We start from the raw sequence: 20,331 nt of genomic DNA, 5'->3' as shown, positions 1-20,331 counted from the left end.
ATGGTCCTTTCAGCATAAGAGATACAAAAGAGGTCAAGAGTCAAGATAACAACAATGGTTCTTTCAGAAGAGGTTCTCCTCCCACTCCCACCCCCTGCCAAAAAAGGATGAGATAAGAGAAATTTAAGTAGTATCATCACACAGCAAACAAGCTGACAATAGCAGTGGCTCACAATGGCTGCATAACTATGTGTCAGACTCCATGTACTGATGACATCACAATACACAACTCTAAGTAAACAGTGTTTCCCACTTCTGGGTTCCTGTTTCACTGTTCTGACCCTCCCTCTTACCTAGGCACAGAAAACTCATGGTATCATTTCTCCCTATAAAATGGAGTCTACTACCAAGCCTGAATTCTCACTCCATCTCAGATGTAGTCTTATACCTTTAATTGAACTGAGATTAACGCAATGGATTTTCCATAGTGGGACTGGTGCATTTTTCTCTATTATGGAATTCACTTTCTAAAGCTGATTCAAGTGAGATCTAATAATATTCCAGCTCAGGCTACTATAGAGACAACTACTATTAACTTCATCCAGTAGGAATTTGAGTCATTACCACAATGGGGGGAGCATTTTATTCATGATGTTGACATTGTACCATAAAGACTGTCATTTCACCAGACTGCCTTGTGACTTTAGGCCAGCATTCTTTGTCAATGATGGGATATTTGCAGTTCACTAACTGGAAGAAAACTGAAGATAAAACGATCAAGAAACAGATAATTCCCTGGTGCAACAAAAGCCTTAGGGTCCATCCCTCCAGGGACAATTAAAGAAAGGACTGTAAGTCTGTATGCCCGGTGCACAGTGAGGCCAAACAATACCAAAATGTCAGAGTTTGGAGAGAAAGGTTTGTTACAGGGCCCCGCAAGGAGACGGGTGGCTCATGTCTTAAAAACCCCAAACTTCCAGAAGCTTTCAGCAAAGCCCTTTTATAGGAAAGGTGGGGGAGGGGCGTGGTTGGTTGTTGTAAACTTCTTGTCAGATCCTTTGTTCTTGAGGTCAGGTCACCATATTCCTGTAAACCTCCACCAAAACAAATGTTATTCTCTTCTGACCAGAAAGGGCAAGGTCCCAAGGCTTGACTTTTGCCCTCCGAGGTCCAGGCCCTGGCTAAGAGGAGGGGCTCCAGGAGCAGGCCGGTTACCCTGCCCAGGAGCACTCGTCCAGTTTGGGTCCTCCTGCCAGTGCCCAGGCCCACTGAAGCGGCAGATCTCAGCTGACAGCCCCCTCAGGGCCAGGTCCCCTGACCCTGCCCAAGCATCAACACTGAGGGAGCAGGTGCCCAGGACCCAGCCGGCCCTCGGGCTTTTCACTTAACCTGGAGAGAACCATTTGTATAGGATTGATAGGAATACATGTTGTAGCAAATACCAGTCAGGTTAGTTCGCTGCTCACAATTGCCCTTTGACAACAGCCCAGACCTCAGAGGTGGACCTGAAGTAATGATGTGCGATGTCCTTGCAACTTAACCCTGACCTCTGGCCACCTCCTAGGGGTACCAAGTTTTGAAACCTTAACAGAGAGACTAAAGCTGGTTGAAGCTGTTACCTTAATGGCAGTGTCCGTATACTCCAGTTGCCGAGGTCTCCATGGACTGGGACCCATGGACGCTGCCACCACCATTAGGTCACAAAGGTCCCCGGGGATGGGAGAGACGTTCGCTGCTGCTTCAAGGGCTGGGCCCGGCCAGTGGGCAGCCGCGGCAAGGGCTCTGGAGCTCTGCAGGACACAGCCCTCAGCCTGTCCCCGGTCCCCCAGCTCACACGCCGACACCGAGGCCGGAAGGTCTGGAGGGCCCCAGGGAAAAGGCCGGTATCCTCCTCCTCTCACCACACTCTCAGCGGTGAGAACCACTGCGCGCCTCACTGCTGGCGGAACGGGACCTCTAACCACCACACGCTAAGGGTCACGCACTAACAGTCGTGTGCTGTCTCGCGATAACTGGGCGCGCATGCGCTCGAGCGCTACCGGTCTCGTGCTAACAGCTGCGCGCCCGCCCCGCTCCGCCCCTAGTACAACTCTGCTTCGCTAAATTTTACTAGACAAAAAAACAGACTAGGTAATAAATCCAAGCCAAGCCTTGCTTGCCTGAGATCTCAAGTCGATGTATCTGTGTATATGCGTATTTTGTTAGGGAATGGGTTAGGTAAGGCATGTCATAAAAAGAAAAACTAAGAGCCAATTTTTCTTTCTTTATAATGCCTCAATAGCAAAAGTCACCTCTCTCACAAAGAGGGGTCCTTTCATACTCTTCACTGTCATAAGAGAGAATAGATCTCTGGTCCTTTCTGTCAACATCTAATAAGATCTGAAAGTACAATGCAAGTAAGAATTGCTTCCCGTAGCTCCTGTTTGTATTTCAGTTTATTTGCATGAGTACCTGTAGAGCCATACAGACCCAAAGCAACCTGAGATAAATGTCACTCATATCTGTATCCCCCAAGCATGCATCCCAATCAATAAAAACCCATATATCTGAACTTAACTGATTAATCACCTTCTTTCCCCTACCTCCTTCAATTATAATTCGGCTTGCTTTATGTTAATTGCTACTTTTATACCCTCCCAACTCCTTTCTCTGTGATGAATGAATGAAATTATCACTACCCAAAACACCCAGGCTGAAAAATCTGGGAATCAACGATCACAGCCCCTCTTTTTCAAGTCTCATAACCAATGACAAGTCCAGCAGAATCTATATCCAACTTCCTTATTCTACTTTCCCAGATCTGGTTGGGTTTATATCTATAATAAAGTCACAAAGGGTCAAATAAAAGAACTAACATCCTTACACTGAAATAACCTTGTAAACTAGAATGCACAGTGCTAATTTTGCTATTTTTATCTTTCCTTGAAAAGTATTTATTGATTTCCTCAATATAAAATACAAGACCTTGGGGATACTGATAAAATGGGAATTCAACCGTACCTCTATTTACTAAAGACTTTTTAAAGAAAAAGCTCTTTTTAAAAGATTATGTTAGAGAACAGGATGATTAAGTGGTATCTGCCATATGATACTTGTGTGGTATGTGAAATTTAGCCATAATATGTATACTTATGTATATTATCTAACTAGACATAAGAGAATGCCAAATCCTCTAGGCTAAAGCTAGTCAATAAATTTACAGATTGTGTTTATTTCTCTATTATTAATAGCTTTACTGAGGCATAAAACTGTACATGTGCAAAGTGTTAAATGTGATAGATTTTGACATATGTATACAAACCATCACTATGATCAACATAATAAACACAGCACTCCTCAAAGTTTCCTCATGCCCTTTTTTAATATCTCCCTCTCTCCCTCCCAACTCCTCTCCTACCTCCCCATCCACAGATAATCACTGATTTGCTGCCACTATAGATTAGTTTTCATTTTCCAGATTTTCATATAAATTGTATTATATAGTATGTACTCTATTTTTCCTGACTTCTTATTTTGAAAACAAAAAACTATTTGAGGTTCATCCATGTTGTTATGTATATCAATAGCTCATTCCTTTTAATTGCTGAGAAGAATATCACAATTTTGTTTTTATCCATTCATCTATTGATAGACATTTGGGTTGTTTCCAGTTTGGGACTTGTGATAAGCTGAATAACAGCCCTCTGAAAATGTCCACATCCTAGTCACCAGAACTTGTTGGTATTTTACCTTACATGGCAAAGGGACCTTTTCAGATATGATTAATTTAAGGATCTTGAGATTATTCTCCAATGTAATGCAATCACAAGGGGAGGCAGGAGGGTAAAGAAGTCAGAGTCAGAGAAGGTGATGAGAAGCAGGCAAGGGCCCCAGTAGTCTCAGCCCATTATAGCATCTACAGCATTAATTCAAGTCTAAAAATCTCATCTAAGGCTCATCAGCTCAAAAGCCCTAAATCTCATCAATGAATTATCTATGCATGTGTCTCTGGATTTAAGCCATCTGGGGCAAAATACCTCTCCCTCTATGGATCCATGAAACTAGAAAACAACTTACCTTCTCTAAAAGTATGATAGTAGCACAGGCATAGAATAACTAATATAGATGTTTCTATTCAGAAAGGAAGAAAATAAAAGGAAACAAAAGGGGTTCACTACTCCCAAGCAATTTTGAAATCTAACAAGGCAAACTCCATTAGGTTTCAAGGCCTAAGAATAATCTTCCGTGGTGGGAGGCTCCACCTTCTGGGCCCATGGCCTTGTTCTACGGGCCCTCAGCTCTGACCTCTGAGTCATCCTTCTTTTTTCATGAAGGGTAGCATGTGTGTGCAACTGAGTAGCTCTACTAGTCTGTTTACTGCCTGTAAAATTTTGAAAGTCCAACAGCATTTTTTCAGTTCTTTCTCTGTTCCGTTCAATTGACACTGGCAGCATTTCTGCTGATATAAAAACCTTATGGGTCTCCAGGGTATATCAGAGCACTCACTCTGATATAAACAAGAGGCCCATACACAAATATATACTAGATATTCCCATCTTTATTCCTGGTTTCTCCTGAGATATGTGAAGTGATCCATTAGTCATATCTCCTCAAACAGCCCTCTGTGTTTACTTTGGTGGGAATGTAAACTGGTGCAGCCACTATGAAGAACAGCATGAAGTTTCCAGGAAAAACTAAAAATAGAGTTGCCATATGATCCAGCAATCCCACTCCTGGGCGTATATCCAGAAAAAACTCTAATACAAAAAGATACATGCACCCCAATGTTCATAGCAGCACTATTCACAATAGCTAAAACATGGAAACAAATGTCCATCAACAGATGAACGGATAAGGAAGATGTGGTATACATATGTGTGTATATATATGTATGTACACAATGGAATACTATTAAGCCATAAAAAAGAATGAAATAGGGCTTCCTTGGTGGCGCAGTGGTTGAGAGTCTGCCTGCCGACGCAGGGGACACAGGTTCGTGCCCTGGTCCGGGAAGATCCCACATGCCGTGGAGTGGCTAGGCCCGTGAGCCATGGCCGCTGAGCCTGCGCGTCCAGAGCCTGTGCTCCGCAACGGGAGAGGCCACAACAGTGAGAGGCCTGCGTACCGCAAAAAAAAAAAAAAAAAAAAAAAAAAAAAGAATGAAATAATGCCATGTGCAGCAACACGGATGGATCTAGAGAATATCATACTAAGTGAAGTAAGTCAGAAAGAGAAAGGCAAATACCATATGATATCACTTATATGTGGAATCTAAAATATGACACAATTGAGCTTATTTACAAAACAGAAAGAGACTCAGACATAGAGAACAGACATGGTTGCCAAGGGCAAGGGGGGATGAATTGGGATTAGCAGATGCAAACTATTACATACAGAATGGATAAACAACAAGGTCCTACTGTATAGCACAGGGAACTATATTCAATATCCTGTAATAAACCATAATGGAAAAGAAAAAAGATAGTTGACAGAAACATATTTTAGAAATGAAATTTATAATGAAAAAGTTTCATGTATGTAGGAAATCATTTAATTATCAATAAAATATCAAATAAATTGCAACAATTAAAGCACCCCCCCCAAAAAAAAACCCAGCCCTCTGTGTTTAAAACTCTGACCTTTATCTAAAGGCCTTCCAAGGCACTAGCAAAAGACTGCTTTAGCCACACCCTTGGTTTTCTCTTCAGAGCACACTTTCCTGACATTAAGTATTCTAGTTTTAGCAACCTTTGAAAGCTGGATAGACTGAGAATTTCTCAAATCACCAAGTCCTGGTTCCGTTTTGTTTAATAGTTCTTTCTTCAATCTATCTCTTTCCTCTCACATTTTACTATAAGCAGAAAAAAGAAACCAGGCCACATCTTCAACACTTTGCTTGGAAATCTCATCTAAATATCCAAATTCATGGCTTACCAGTTCTGTTTTTACATTAATCATAGGATAAAATTCCACTAAGTTTTCTGCCACCAAATAACAAAGAGCCCCTAACTTCCTTCTGAGCCCTCATGAGCAGTTCCTTTAACATCTATATTTCAATGGTTTGTTTATAATTGTTTAAGTGATCTCTAAGACAATACAGATTTTCTCTACCATGTTCCTCACTTCCTTCTGAGCCCTCACCGGCAGAGTCTTTAATATCTTTATTTCTACTAACAGTCTGTTCAAGGAAATCTATCATCATGCTCTTCAAAATTCTTCCAGCCTCTACTTACTTCCCAATTCTAAAACCACTTCCACATTTTAGGTATTTGTTAGAGAAGCACCTCACTTCCAAATACCAAAATTGATATTAGTTTCCTATTTCTGCTATAATAACTTACCACAAAATTGGCTTAAAATATAAAATTATCTTACTATTCTGGAAGGTAGATATTAAAAATCAATTTTGAAGTATAATGACCTTCATGAGTCTTACAAGGTTAAAATAAGGTGTTAGAAGATATTCATTCCTTCTGGATACTGTAGGAGAAAATCTGTCCCTTGCTTTTTCTAGCTTCAAAAGGGTGACACTGCATGGCTCATGTTTTGTCACTCAAATCTCTGCTCCTGTTATTACATCTCTTTCCTGCCCTCTGCTTCTGCCATCACATTATCTTTTCTGACACCACCCCTCCTGCCTCCTTCTCATAAGAATCCTTGTGATTACATTGGGCCCATCTAGATAATCCCAGATAATCTGCCCATCTCAAAAATCTTAATCATATCTGTGAAGTCCCTTTTGCTGTATAAGGTAACATATTCACTGGTCATTAGTACATAGACATATTTGGGGGGTGAGATATGCAGAAATTCCTCATACTTTTTTATTATAAGTTTTGTTTTGTCTTTATAGTTGAAAACTTTTTCTAAATATAAAACTCTAGATCAATAACTATTTTTTAGCACTTTAAATACTGTCCATTGTCTTCTGGTTTACATAGTTTGTGATGAGAAGTCCACTGTCATTCATATTCATTTTTCTGTAAGTAGTAGTATTTTTCTCTTTCTGCATGTAAGCTCTTCACCATAGCACTAGTTTTCAGTAAATCGAATATGATGTACTTTCGGGTGTTTTTCTTTATTCTTCTTTTTCTTGGGGTTTATTGATTGTCTTGTATTTATGGGTTTATCATTTTCATCAAATTTGGAAAATTCTGGCCATTATTTCTTGCCCCCCATCCCACTACAACATCAATTATATGTATGTTATACCATTTATATACAGATATCTATCCAAACAGATGAAGAATATACATTGTCGAGTGCACATGTAGTATTCACCACTATAGACAGATAGTGATTCAATAAAACAGATCTCAAGTTCAAAAGGATAGGAATCCTATAGAGTATGCTCTCTGACCACAACAAATCAAAATAAAAATATCTGAGAAATCACAAAACACATGGAAATTAAACAACATGGTTTTAAATGACCCACAAGTTAGAGAATTGCAAATGAAATTAGAAATGATTATGTACTGAATGAAAATAAAAACACAGTGTATAAAATTCTGTGAGTTGCAGCTAAGGCAGTGCGTCCAGGGAAATTTACATCATTACATGCGTATATCAGAAAAAACATATATTCTAAGCTTCAAACTCAGAAACTAGAAAAAGAAGAGCAAATAAAAACTAAAGCAATTTAAAGAGATAATAAAGAACATGAATCAATAAAATAGAAAACAGAAAAAGCACAGAGAAAATCAGTGAAACCAAAAAACCATTTCTTTGAAAAGATGAAGAAGTTGATAAATGTCAAGTCAGACTGATGAAGAAAAAAGAGAAAACACCAATTTGCAGTATCAAGAATAAAAGAGAGGTCATCAATATACATCTTATTGATATGAATAGGATACCCACAAAACAGAAGCAATTTTATACCAATAAATTCAACAAATCTGATGAAAAGTATAAATTCCTTAAAAACATGAACTTCCTAAGCTCACTCAAGTAGAAAATCCATAAAATGTATAGCCCTGTGTCTATAAAAGTCATTGAACTTGTAGATTAAAATCTTCTCAAAATTTATTCCTATTTTGTTCTTTTTAAACTACCACTAATGAAATTATTTTAATTTCATTTTCCAAATGTTTATTGAAAAAAATGTATTTATGCTACCGTTTTACTTTTTGTCATATGACTCATGCCTTTTTTGTTCCTTTATTCAATCTTTCTGGTTTTCTTTTACATTAAGTGAATATATTCTAATGTGGCATTTTAGTTTCTTTAATGTTTTTTACTGTATTTTTAGAGTATTTCCTTAGTGGCTGCTAGGGCTTACCATATACATCTTAATTTATCAAAATCAACTTCAAATTTATACTAACTTAATTCTAGTGAGATATAAAAATGTTACTCCTATTCCTTTACCCCATTTTTGTGGTACTACTATGAGATTATATATATACATACACACACATATATAGTCCAAAAATATTACAAATCCATCAATAAATTGTTAAAATTATTACTTTATATAATTTTGTGTCTTTTAAAGAAGCTGAGAGAAGAAAGAAGAACAAGTATATATTTATACTTTTATATTTGTTACATTAACCTTCTTATTTCTGGTTCTCTTCATTTGTTCTGGTGGATATCAGTTAATATTTGGAGTAATTACCTTAGACCAATACAGCTTTGCTCCTACCCACCTCTTTTGGTGTTATTGGCAGATATATTACATTTCTATGTCATATGCTCAATAATACATTATATACATATTTTTTTATAGGATTCCTTTATTTTTTTTTTTTTGTGGTACGCAGGCCTCTACTGCTGTGGCCTCTCCCGTTGCAGAGCACAGGCTCCGGACACGCAGGCTCAGCGGCCATGGCTCACGGGCCCAGCCGCTCTGTGGCATGTGGGATCTTCCCAGACTGGGGCACGAACCCGCGTCCCCTGCATCGGCAGGCAGACTGTCAACCACTGCGCCACCAGGGAAGCCCCTATAGGATTCCTTTTTAAATCAGTCATGAGAAGAATGAGAAAAATACATACACTGTGTTATTTATATTATTTTTTATATATGTTAATTATACATGTTATATAATTATATATATAATTACTGTTACTGGTTCTCTGTTTTTTGTGTGGATTTAATTTATAATCTGGGGATCATTTCCATTCAGCCTTAAGAATTTCCTTTAGTATTTCTTGTAAGCCAGGTCTGCTGGTGACAAATTCTTTCACTTATTGTTTATTATGGATTATTTTTATTTTGCCTTAATTTTTAAAGGTAGATTTTTCTGATTGAGGTTTTGCTTTGTTTTGAAGTGTTTTTTTCTGTCACACTTTCAATATGGTTATCCCATTGACTTCTGACCTCTAATGTTTTTGATGAGAAATCAGCCATTAATCTTACTGGGATCCCTTATAAATGACAAATCATTTTTCTCTTGCCACTTCCAAGATGTTCTCCTTGCTTTTGGCTCTCAGCATTTTTACTACAATGTGCCTGTTTATGGATTTCTTTATGTTTCTTACTTGAAGTTGGTTGAGCTTTCTGGATGTACAGATTATTATTTTTCAATACATTTGGGAAGTTTCAGCCATTAAGTCTTCAAATATTTTTCTCCTCTTTTCTGTCTTCTCCTTCTGATATTCCCATTACACATATGTTGCTGTGATTAATGATGTCCTACATTTCTCTGAAGGTCCATTCACATTTCTTCATTCCCCTTTTTCTCTTTGCTCTTCAGACTGCATAATCTCTATCAATCTATCTTCAAGTTCACTAGTTCTTTCTTCTGATAGTTCGAATTACTATCTAGCCCCCTGAGTAAATTTTTCTAGTAAATTTTTCACTTCAGTTTTTGTGCTTTTCAACTCCAGAATTTCCATTTGGTTGTTTATCATTTCTATCTTTTTATTGATATTTTCTATTTGATATGAAATTGTCATCATACCTTCCTTTACTTCTTTAATAATATTTCCTTTAGTTCTCTGAGCATATTTTACAACAGCTACTTTGAAGTCTTTGTCTGTTACAAAGACATCTAATCTGCCTCACAGGCAGTTTTTTATCTACAGTGTATGGGCCATGTTTTCCTGCTTCTTTGCCTGTCCTGCGATTTTTTGTTGGAAACTGGACATTTTGGGTAAAATATTGTAGAAACTCTAAGTACTCCCCGACCTCTCCACCTTGGGGCTTTTTACTGTTATTTGCTTGTTTAGTGATTGGCTGGATTATTTTAGTTAAGTCTATTTCTCCCCTGTAGTGTTATACTTCTGATGTTCCTCCTCAAGGAGGTGGAACTTTGCATATATTTGCCCACAGTCACTTTGGTATGACAGGGGTTTTGGCAGGACTCTGACTGTCTCTTTCTCTGACCACACCCATTGTTTGCCTTCCCTGGGCCTAAATTGCTCTACAGATTAATACAATCAAATCCCAGCTCCTTCGAAGGAGGAACTGCAATGGTCAGTTTGAGATTTGTTCTAAGCCCTCACAGACTCCTCCAAGACAACCCTGTTTCTCTGCTTTTCCTCCCAGGCAAAATCTCTGAGCCTAGGCTCTGGGGCTGGGGGTGGAGACAGTGGCACACTTATGTCTGAGTTACACCTCCACTTCAGGAGCTGAGTACTCATTAGGAGGGAGGAAGAGGAAAAGATGGACAGTAGCTTTCAATCTTCTTGAGCTGCCTCACCCAGAGTGCAAATATCACCTTACAGGCCAGGGCAAGGGTGATCGGGGCCCCGATATTCTCAGCAGTGCCATACCCAACACAGAGGTTTCATCCTATGAGTTGGGGCTGGGCAGAAAAAGGTAGCCCCACTTCTTAGCCACATTTTCTCAAAATTTAGCCTCAGCAACAGGTAGCTGGGAAAGGATGAAAAATACGGATGTCCTGTCCCTGCCGAAGGAGAGCCATCTAACTGGGAGCTGCGGGAAGAGGGAACTCTGTGTTTTTGGTTGCACCAGTCTGGAGTAGAGTTTCCATCTCACTGAGTTGGAATGGGGGAGTGAGGGAACAGGTCTCAGCTTACATACCATAGAGCATTGCTGTTCTTAGCAAAATAAAAATTTTCTTGAATAAACAACATGATCTCAAAGTTTGTTTCAAACTTTGCAAGCATCAAGTGTCAATCAAAACTGAAGATGAAACACTAATGAATGTTGAATTCTCATGCTTTAGGTGTACTCTCTCATTAGAGTTTTTGGTTCTCTGCTATTTTTACCGTACTGTTTCATTTAAATTTCCTACATGCTAACTTTGTTTGTGTGATTGAAATATAATTGTAGTATATAAAATATATATATATATATTTTTCTCCATTTACTGTTTATTTTAGGACTATTTCCAGAGATATTAAGTGATTATTTTCACCAGTTTTGCTGAGGGGTGGGTCTGCTGAGCCCCTCATGCAGTCATGCTGGAAGTCCCTCTGGTCAACTGATCAACAAGAATGGCAAGGTAATTCAATGAGGTAACCAGAGTCTTTTTCAAACAATGGTGCTTGACGATGGATATGGAAAAAAATAAATTCAACCCTTCCTTATACCATGTACAAAATAATTTGAAATGAATCATATTCCAAAATGTAAAACTATAAAACTTCTAGAATAAAATACAGGAGAAACTGTTTGTGACTTTGACTTTGAAATATGCAAAGATTTCTTAAGTAGAACACAACAAGCATAAATCATACACCAAAAAAAAATGTTAAATTGGACTTTATCAAAATTTATTAAAGCTTGTCCTTCAAAAGACACTTATAAAAATGGAAAGGCAAGCCACAGACTGTGAGAATAACTTTGCAAACCATAAATCTGATAAGGGACTTATTTCCAATATATATAAATTACTATATCAACTCAATATTAAGAACATAATTTTAAAATGGGCAAAAGTTTGAACAGATAACTTCACCAAAGAAGATATGCAAATGGCAAGTGAACAAATGAAATGATTCTCAATATTATTAGTCTTCAGAGAAATGCAAATTAAAACCACAATGAGATTCCACCATACACTTATTAGAATGGCTAGAATTCAAAAGACTGGGTATGGAGCAACTAGAATATTTATATGTTACTGGTAGGAAGGTAATATGGTACAGCCATTTTGGAAAGCAGTTTGGCAATTTCTTTAAAAGTTAAACATACCCGTAACATACAATGCAAAAATTCCACTCTTACACATTTACCACTCCTACAAGAGAAATAAAAACACAAAGACTTGCATGCAAATAGCTTTATTATTATAGCCAAAACCTGAAAACAACCCAAATGTCCATCAACAGATGAATGGATAAACATATTGTGTTATATCTATATAAAAGAGTACTACTTAGCAATAAAAAGGAATTAATATATAAGTGAAAGAAGTCAGGCACAAAGGATTATAAAAATCTACTTATATGAAATTGTAGAAGAGACAAATTATAATGATAGGAAGCAGACTGGTGGCCATCTAGGGGTGGGACTGTTGGGTGGGAATTGATTGCAAAGAGAAATGAGGGATCTTTGGGGAGATGATGGAAATATTCTATAGCATTATTATAGTTCTGGTTACATTACTATACATTTGTCAAAATCATCTAACCATAACTTTAATGGATGAATGGTGAATTTTATTGTACATAATTTATACCTCAGTGAAGTTTTTTAAAAAGAGCAATAGGAAGAAAATATGAAATAGTTTAACAGTGGAAAAAAATCAGAGGGATTGAGATACTTAGTCCTCATATACTGAATAAGCTAACATACTGGGTATCAAGAGATTCTGAAATTATGTTAGCAGATACCAACTGAAAATTTAGTCAGTCATTTTCATTCAGTTATAAAACCAACATTTCTTTTAAACCAGATTTGAAAATTATGGTTTAAAAATAATCATATTATTTCAGCTGGATGTTATTTTTCCTTGCTAATTAAAAAAAAAAAGAGATGTCATGGCTAACAAAGCTGGGGCTTTATTTAGCAGAAATTCACTTACTTCTCCTTCTGGGGACAGAGTATACTTCCCATCCCTATTGCCTTTATGCTTGGCCATGTGACTTGCTTTGGCCAACACAATATAAGCATGCAGGATGTTTGCAGAGTTTTAACGTACTTGCATAGTTTGGCTTCCTCCTGAATCCATACATCAATGTATGAATACAACCAAGGTACCCAGTGCCCTTTTAAACTAGACCTCAAAATGAGGCATGAGGTACAAACCTGAACTTGCCTCAAAGCCAGGAACTTAACCACATCCTAAAGCAGAGCCATTTATGAGAGAAAAAATTAAAAGCCTGCCTTGGTATGACAATGAGTTTGGCGGAGGTTTGTTACATAATATTACTGTGGCAATAGTTGACTAACACAATAGCTAACATTTGTGGAGCATTCACAGTGCTCTAAGCATTGGGCTAGAAACTTCACATGTACTACGCATTTAATCACCACAATGATTCTGTAGGAGAGAATATTTTAATTGTCCTAACACATGATGAAACTGAAGCGCAAAGATGATAACCGTATTATCCAAAGTCTCAAAGCTAGTTGGTAACCAAGCAGGATTTAAACCCAGGATGTCATAACTCTAGTACTCACTCTCTCATTCATTCTGCTGCGTTAGTTAGATGGAACATTTAATCAGTGCCCAAAATGTAATAGCAGAGTGACTGTTTCCAGTAATTTTAAAAGAAAATATTGCTCAAGGTGATATTTTTCCATATTTAAGAAAATACTTATTATCAGACTACAGTGAACACACTGATTATCAAGACCCAATTGGGTTTAAAAATTCTATCCTTCTAGTTAATGGCTAATAACAGTCTAAATAATAGTTAAAGACACTCATCCGATTCCCACATACTCTATCTCCTCCACCTACCCTGCTATCTAAACAACCATCTATTTACTCTACCCCAGTTCCTGGGTTTTCAGTGGCTGGGAAGACGACACTGCCTTGACTCTGTTACAGTACTATTATTCAAAATGCTGATGGGACCCTACATATTGCTTTGCAATATTGTGCTTATCCACATCCATTACATTTTTCATTCCCCACAATAACCATTCCTAACTTTAATCACTAAAATAAGCTGAAACTCCAGTATCATCCTTCACTCTCAGAGGACTTGCCTCCAATTTCACAGAGAAAAAAACATTTTATGAGAGATTAAATGTATCAACTTTTCTCCTCTCCGCCTGAAATCCATCTTCACCTCTCATTACCCCTTACTCTCATGTTTCAGATAACTAATCACACCCCCAAATTCTTGATTCTCTTTCTTCTACCCTCTACCCTTGTTGTATCCATTTAACATCCTTTTTTCTTTCTACTGGGAAACCTACATACTCATATTTCTTCCACTTCCTAAACTGGCCTTCCCACAAACCTGAATCCCTCCACAAACCACCAACTCAGGTCTCCCCTTGCTTTCACTATTAAACTTCTTGCCAAGCAGTCTGTATCAGTTATCCTCACTTTTTCCCCTCTAATTCATTCCTTAATGAACTACAATTTGGCTTCCCTTTCTCTGAACTTTACCAAAATTATTCTCTCAAAAGACAGTTTCCAAATTACCCAAGTAAATAGTATTTGCTCAGTTATCATCCTAATCAAGCCCATCTGTAGTTTTAAATGACACTGTCAACTACAGACATCAAATCCATCCCTCCAGACCTACCCCACCTTAACTGTTCTTCATTCTATGTTCCCTATTATGATTACTGGTACCACTATCCATTCAGTCACCCAACCTAGAACTGAAGGTCAACCTAGTCTTTTCCTTCTCCCTCACCACATCATAGACTCTTAACATCTCTAATATTCCAACCTCTATTATTACTATCTTACTTCAGCTCTCATAATTTCTCAGCTGGACTATTCAAAAAGTCTTCTGACTTACTTTCTGGAATCAAGTCTAGCACACATTAAAGCCACCTTCCATACTCCTAAAAGTAATCTTTCAGAAATGCAAATTTAATAAAGTAACACCCCTTCTCCTCTCCCTCCCACATCTTTCCTCCCATGCTTAAAAACATTCAGTGGGCATTAAATGGGTATCCATTGCCTAGAAGTAAGGACAAAATGTATTATTAGGGAATACAAGGTAGTTTTATGGCTACCTCTACAGCATTATTTCCTGATCACCTCCCTGTACCATATCCTTTGCATCCTGCATTCCACTCAGCAAAACTCCTTATAGTTTTTGAGCACAAATCATTATTTAATGCCTTAGTGCCTTTGGTTGTACTGTCCTCTCTGTGTGAAATTCTATCCATACTCCTCCTCAACCCTGTTTATATGAGGAAAACCTAACTTCTTTCAGTACTCAAACTAAGCATCAGCCCCCTCTAAAGCAATTTTTGCTCCTTATCTCCTATGTCCTCCACTATGTCTGAACATGTTTCTATGGTAGCATTTGCTTTACATGTCTTTCTCCTCCTATTAGACTTTGAGTAGACTCCTTAGGAACCATATCTTTGTTACTTATGTGTGCCTAGTGCTTAGCAGTATGTCCAACACATAGTCCTTATTATACACTTCTTGAAATTCTCTCCTCCTTGGTTCCTTTAATATGACCCTTTCCTATTTTTCCCCCTACCCATATAATCTCTTTTGGGTTTTTTCTCAAAAATGTTTCTCAGCTTTTCAGGTCTTTTTTTTTTTTTTTTTCTCCTTTAGTTCTACCAACTCAACTATCGTAGACAATCTTGTCCTTCTGACCTACCTCGTTGCCTCCAATTATCAGCTATTGATCAATAATTTTCAGAATCTATAACCCCCAACTTCTACCCTAAGTTACAGTTCCATGGACATTCTTCTACTCTCAATAATTATGACATGATAGCAATTGTACCAGATGTGTACTAGAACACATATCCATTAATATATGTGTTCTCATTCAATCATCACAGCAATTCTATAAAGTAGGATGAGCAGAGACAATGGAATTTACATAATCTGCCCAATGTCATATAGTTAGAAGGTACTGAGGCTGGGATTTAAGCCCAGATCAGTGAAATCCTGTTTCACAACAATATTTACTACTCCTTATCAGATTCCACCTCATCAACGCGTTCAACATTTGTTATTTCCAAACCAAAATCATTCCTACCTCCATTCATGGCATTGCTATTACCAGCAACAATACAGAAGACTTCCAAGTCATATTTAATTCCCCCAACCAATAAAATTTCCCATTTTCATTTGGTCAGTAAACCATATTCTATGTCTGAAAAGTCTCTTGAAGCACTACTGCCTCTTTATTGCAGTATTCCAGTAGCCATCTCACTGTTCTCCAGAGTTCTGCCCCCTCTAACTTAGCTTCCATTTCTTTGAGAGTTTTTTTTTTTTTAATGAATCTGACTGACCTCTGGATAAGAGGGCTATCTGAGCAAATATGGGCAATTCCCTTCTCCACTTCCTAAGATTTCAGGTCAAATGATCAGTGAAACTATAAAAACCAGTACTCGAAACCACAAAGAATGCCATATCACATCACAAAATTGAAGAACCTTTGCAAGCTATAGTGCCAACAGGACTTAATTGAAGGAAGGACTGGCCCAAACCAAGACTCAGTAGTTGTTAAGAAGTGATTTATCTGGGAGACAAGTAAAGAGAAACAGCAGAATCCCACAAATATGCTCAGATTTGGAGATATGAGGCTGAAGATGAAAGCAGAGTGTGCAGCAACTGGGTAATTCAATATAGTACCACAGCTGAGAGGTAGACATCAGACAGATACCAACTCTCTATGTCGTCTAAGCTATAAGGGCAGATATCAAGTCCTCTGGGTGGTCTAAGGAAGCCACCTTCCCCTCGACTTCAGGCAAAATTTAGGGACTACTTCCATCAACCAACTTGGAGAAGGTATTCACATACTGCGGTATCCCTTCCTAACATTTCTCTCCCAATGTCCTGGACTTCTTCTACACCTTCTATGTGTTTGGGGGTGTAAATGCTGTCTAATCCATTTCACACTATCTTCTTTATAAACTCAAAATCATTGCAGCCTTCAACCTCTCTTTAAAGTATGGCATCTATTACATTGGATTTTAAAAAGAAACTTCCATTTAATATCTTATTACTTTAATACTCTGTGCAATTCTCTCTCATTCAAGCCAGGCACCTTTTCACCTCAAGACTTTTGCTGTTGCTTTTTCTTCTGCCGGGAATACTCATCCCTCAGGTAATTTTTGGCTGACTGCTCCACGTCCTTCAGGGTTTTGCTCAAACATTACCTTCTCGGTGAGACCTTCTGTGAGCATCCAGTTTAAGCTTAACCCTCATTCTACCTCAACCCCTTTCTCTACTTTATTTTTCTCCATAGCACTTATCTTCTATGAAAAATTTTCGTATTTTTATTGTTTCTTTTTATCTCTCCTCCCAATTAAATATAAGTTCCATAAAGAACACTATCAACAAATATTGGTTACTATTATAATAATAAATATTATTATGCAGCACCTTTGTGAAATATTCCAGGATTCAGATCCAGCAGCAGCACTGTTCCTGGCTTGCACATAGCACACCAGACAAAAAGGAACGTAAGACAAGAAAATCACTGGCTAATATGAAAGCATACTGTAATTTACAAGAAAAGGACCAATGTGAGGGTAAGAAAAATATTACCCCATAAAATCAAGTTAATTTAAGAAATAAGAGAAAAATCTGAACACATAAGATATGTGCTCTAAGACAGAATAAAGACAAAACTGTTTAGTGAAACAAAGATAAGCAATAACAAATGGGAACAAAGAAAGACTGGATTGTGACAAAAAGATCATCATCGTTTAGAAATCACAGAGAAAGAATGAAAAGCAGGCTTTTGCCAAAGAAAATCAAATAAGTGAAGTAGGATATAGCTTTTACAACTGTAAATTAGCAAAATGATTACATACAGGAAAAGAGAAAATATAGACTACTGTAAGATTTCTAGCTTGCACGATTGTGTACATGGTGATAACCTCACCCGAATTAGAATTAAGTGAAGAAGAGCAGGCCAGGTTGAGTTAGGTTTTAGAAATGTTGAAGTTTGAATGCCTGAAAACATGTCCAGAAGTAAACGTGTAAGTATAAATATGGAACTCAAGAGAAGGCTGTGGCTGATGATATAGAACTGGGGATCTTTGATACATATGTGGTAGTCCAAGCCTCGAGAGTAGACAGATAACCAAGGTATAACATGTAAGTTTAGACGACAGCTCAACAACAAAGTAGTTGGATAAAAAAGAGAAAGGAAGCGAAGCATGGCATCACAGAGAACAAGGAAGGGGAAATTTCCAGAGGAAATTCCTTTCAAAATAAACAGTGGCAAACAATAGCCCAATTACATAAGAACTAGAGAGACGTCTTATTGTCCATATTTCCCTATTTTTATTCTTTGCTCTGGTGAAGCCACTCATCATTCTCTAGATACAACCTTTCCTTTTCCTTTGGCCATTCCCTCCAAATAGACCACCCAGGCTCATTTCTCCCAACATTTGCCAGTTATTTGTGTCTATTCTTCAAGACCTCGTTCAAATACTTTCTTCCAATACACCTCATTTCTCAGCTCTACTTTTTTAGGGATAGTATTTGCTCTAAGTAAACAGAAAAGAGTGTCTCAAGGGTGATGTATCCTTAACTCTAAAACCCCAAACTCAATACAGATTCAGGTACCAAGAGAACGGAGTGTAAATGGTAACTAAAGATAAGAAATAGTTTATCTGAATTTTTCTTGAAGTTTAGAGAGTCATAAAAATATTACAGAATATCTAAACATGAGTGGAACAGATATAGTTTGTTAACACATTATAGGATATAGTTGGAGCTATATCAAGGCAGGGCATGGGCAGTTAGTGAGTTAACGTGAGAACATACCAAGGTACGTGAAAGCTGAGCAGCTGAGCATATATTATGTGCCACCAGCACAGTCTTTTTTCCATGCTAATTCAAGTGGTAACTAATGCTGCCTAGATATATCTTCTTTTTTACTTAAACTAATTTTTCTTTGAAAAGGTAATATATGAACTTGATTTTTTTTTAGTGCAGACAATACAAAAATGCATTAAATGTGTTCTCTTGATAGAGACACTACTACTGAAAGTTTTCTTTACAAATATTTACAGAAACAGACAGTGAACCATTAAATACCCCAGTCTCTAATATAGCCTGGTGATCCCCAGAAGACTACAGCTATTTGTAAATAGATTCTTGGAACTAACAAACATAGCCCCATTTATTTATTTGGATATATGTCATTACATGTACTAAGAATTTAAGTTCCTTTGGGAGAATGGCTGTATCTTATATATGTTTGCATTCCCAAAGTATCTAACATGTATTCATATCTTTGCAGAGAAGAATATTTATTTAATGAAGTAATAAAGCCACAAAAATAAGAAATTTCTTAAGTTTTCATTTTAAAATTAGAGAAGCCAGAAATTATACGACAAGTAGAAAAATATATTTTTAAAACCTATCTACTTACTTTTGAACCTATTCCTTTCCTATATTTTTCCAATTGAAGAAGTAATTGATCAAGCTGAAGTATTACTTTAAATATTAAGCAAAGTGAGTATTTTCTAAATAGATATTTGAGCAAATCTAAAAATCGATTGTTTACGGCAGAAAGCCAAGGCTCTACAAACTGTGATGAGAATTTATACGCATTTTACTATAAATTTGATAATTTAGAAGATAAACCATAGAGTTGTATGCTGGTTCAGAGAAAGAGTGTCAAGACAGGCTGAATGCATTAAGAACTAAACTTTGCAATTTTAGAGAACAATATGACAAGGTCTGTTGTACGAAGGGTACATAATTTTAAAACCTAAGTATTTTGCTCTTTACTAAATTGGTAAAAATCAAATCAATAAAATATACATTTAAATGAACTGTGCTTAAGTTCTTGTTTTCTGATTGCTTTTATGCACAACTACAAATATTAGAAATTATTTTTGAGCATATCTTCACATCTTTGTACTTCTCCAGGCAATGGCTATCAATGTCTTTCTTTCTCCAAACTAACCTTGATAACAAATCCTTTTGACTTCATGTTACTATATCAGCTTCCTCTAAGTACTTCTTAATTCATAGCCTAGCTGGCAGAAACTCTGCCTTAATTTTTCAGATAGTGTCTGATTTAAGTAACCTCTTCTAAGTGGATACTTAATTATAGTAAATGATTATATCAGAGTCTCACTACAAAATAGACTTCTATTATTGTAAGCCTACAGATACGGGCAAAGACTTTCGTCTCAAGTACAACAAAATACTTGTTGTATTGGAAAAGCTTCATATATCTTAATAATTTTCCTAGCTTTAATTGTGTGATTCTGAAAGGTATGTCATTAACAATCCTAATGAGAAAAATGGTGATACTGAAAAAATACTAAAATATCTGGAAATAAGAGGCATTGGGAGTGACAAAGGAGAGAGAAAATGAGGGAAAGAGCTTCAAATGAATTAATTTTTACTTAAAATATTCATA

The 20,331-nt window shown here is 37.1% G+C and overlaps 1 protein-coding gene across 10 annotated transcripts in view; it reads right to left on the bottom strand.

Moving 5' to 3' along the window:
• The window catches only part of ANKS1B (ankyrin repeat and sterile alpha motif domain containing 1B), a gene marked incomplete at its 5' end in the record, with an annotated part of 1,156,737 nt that overhangs the window by 897,695 nt on the left and 238,711 nt on the right, over nucleotides 1-20,331 (bottom strand). The window contains one exon of one of the 10 annotated variants that reach the window (XM_079937802.1): nucleotides 1,560-1,909. The exons of the other annotated variants lie outside the window; for them this stretch is intronic. Within the exon in view, the coding sequence (XP_079793928.1) occupies nucleotides 1,560-1,634 (75 nt within the window). Of the gene's footprint in view, nucleotides 1-1,559; nucleotides 1,910-20,331 lie in introns of those variants that run through there. 10 annotated transcript variants of the gene reach the window in all.

This window comes from Stenella coeruleoalba, assembly GCF_951394435.1.
Source record: "Stenella coeruleoalba genome assembly, chromosome: 11".
NCBI classification, from domain to species: Eukaryota; Metazoa; Chordata; class Mammalia; order Artiodactyla; family Delphinidae; genus Stenella; species Stenella coeruleoalba.
The sequence above is the reverse complement of the archived record's forward strand: the minus strand, read 5'-3'. Positions and strand labels throughout refer to the sequence as shown.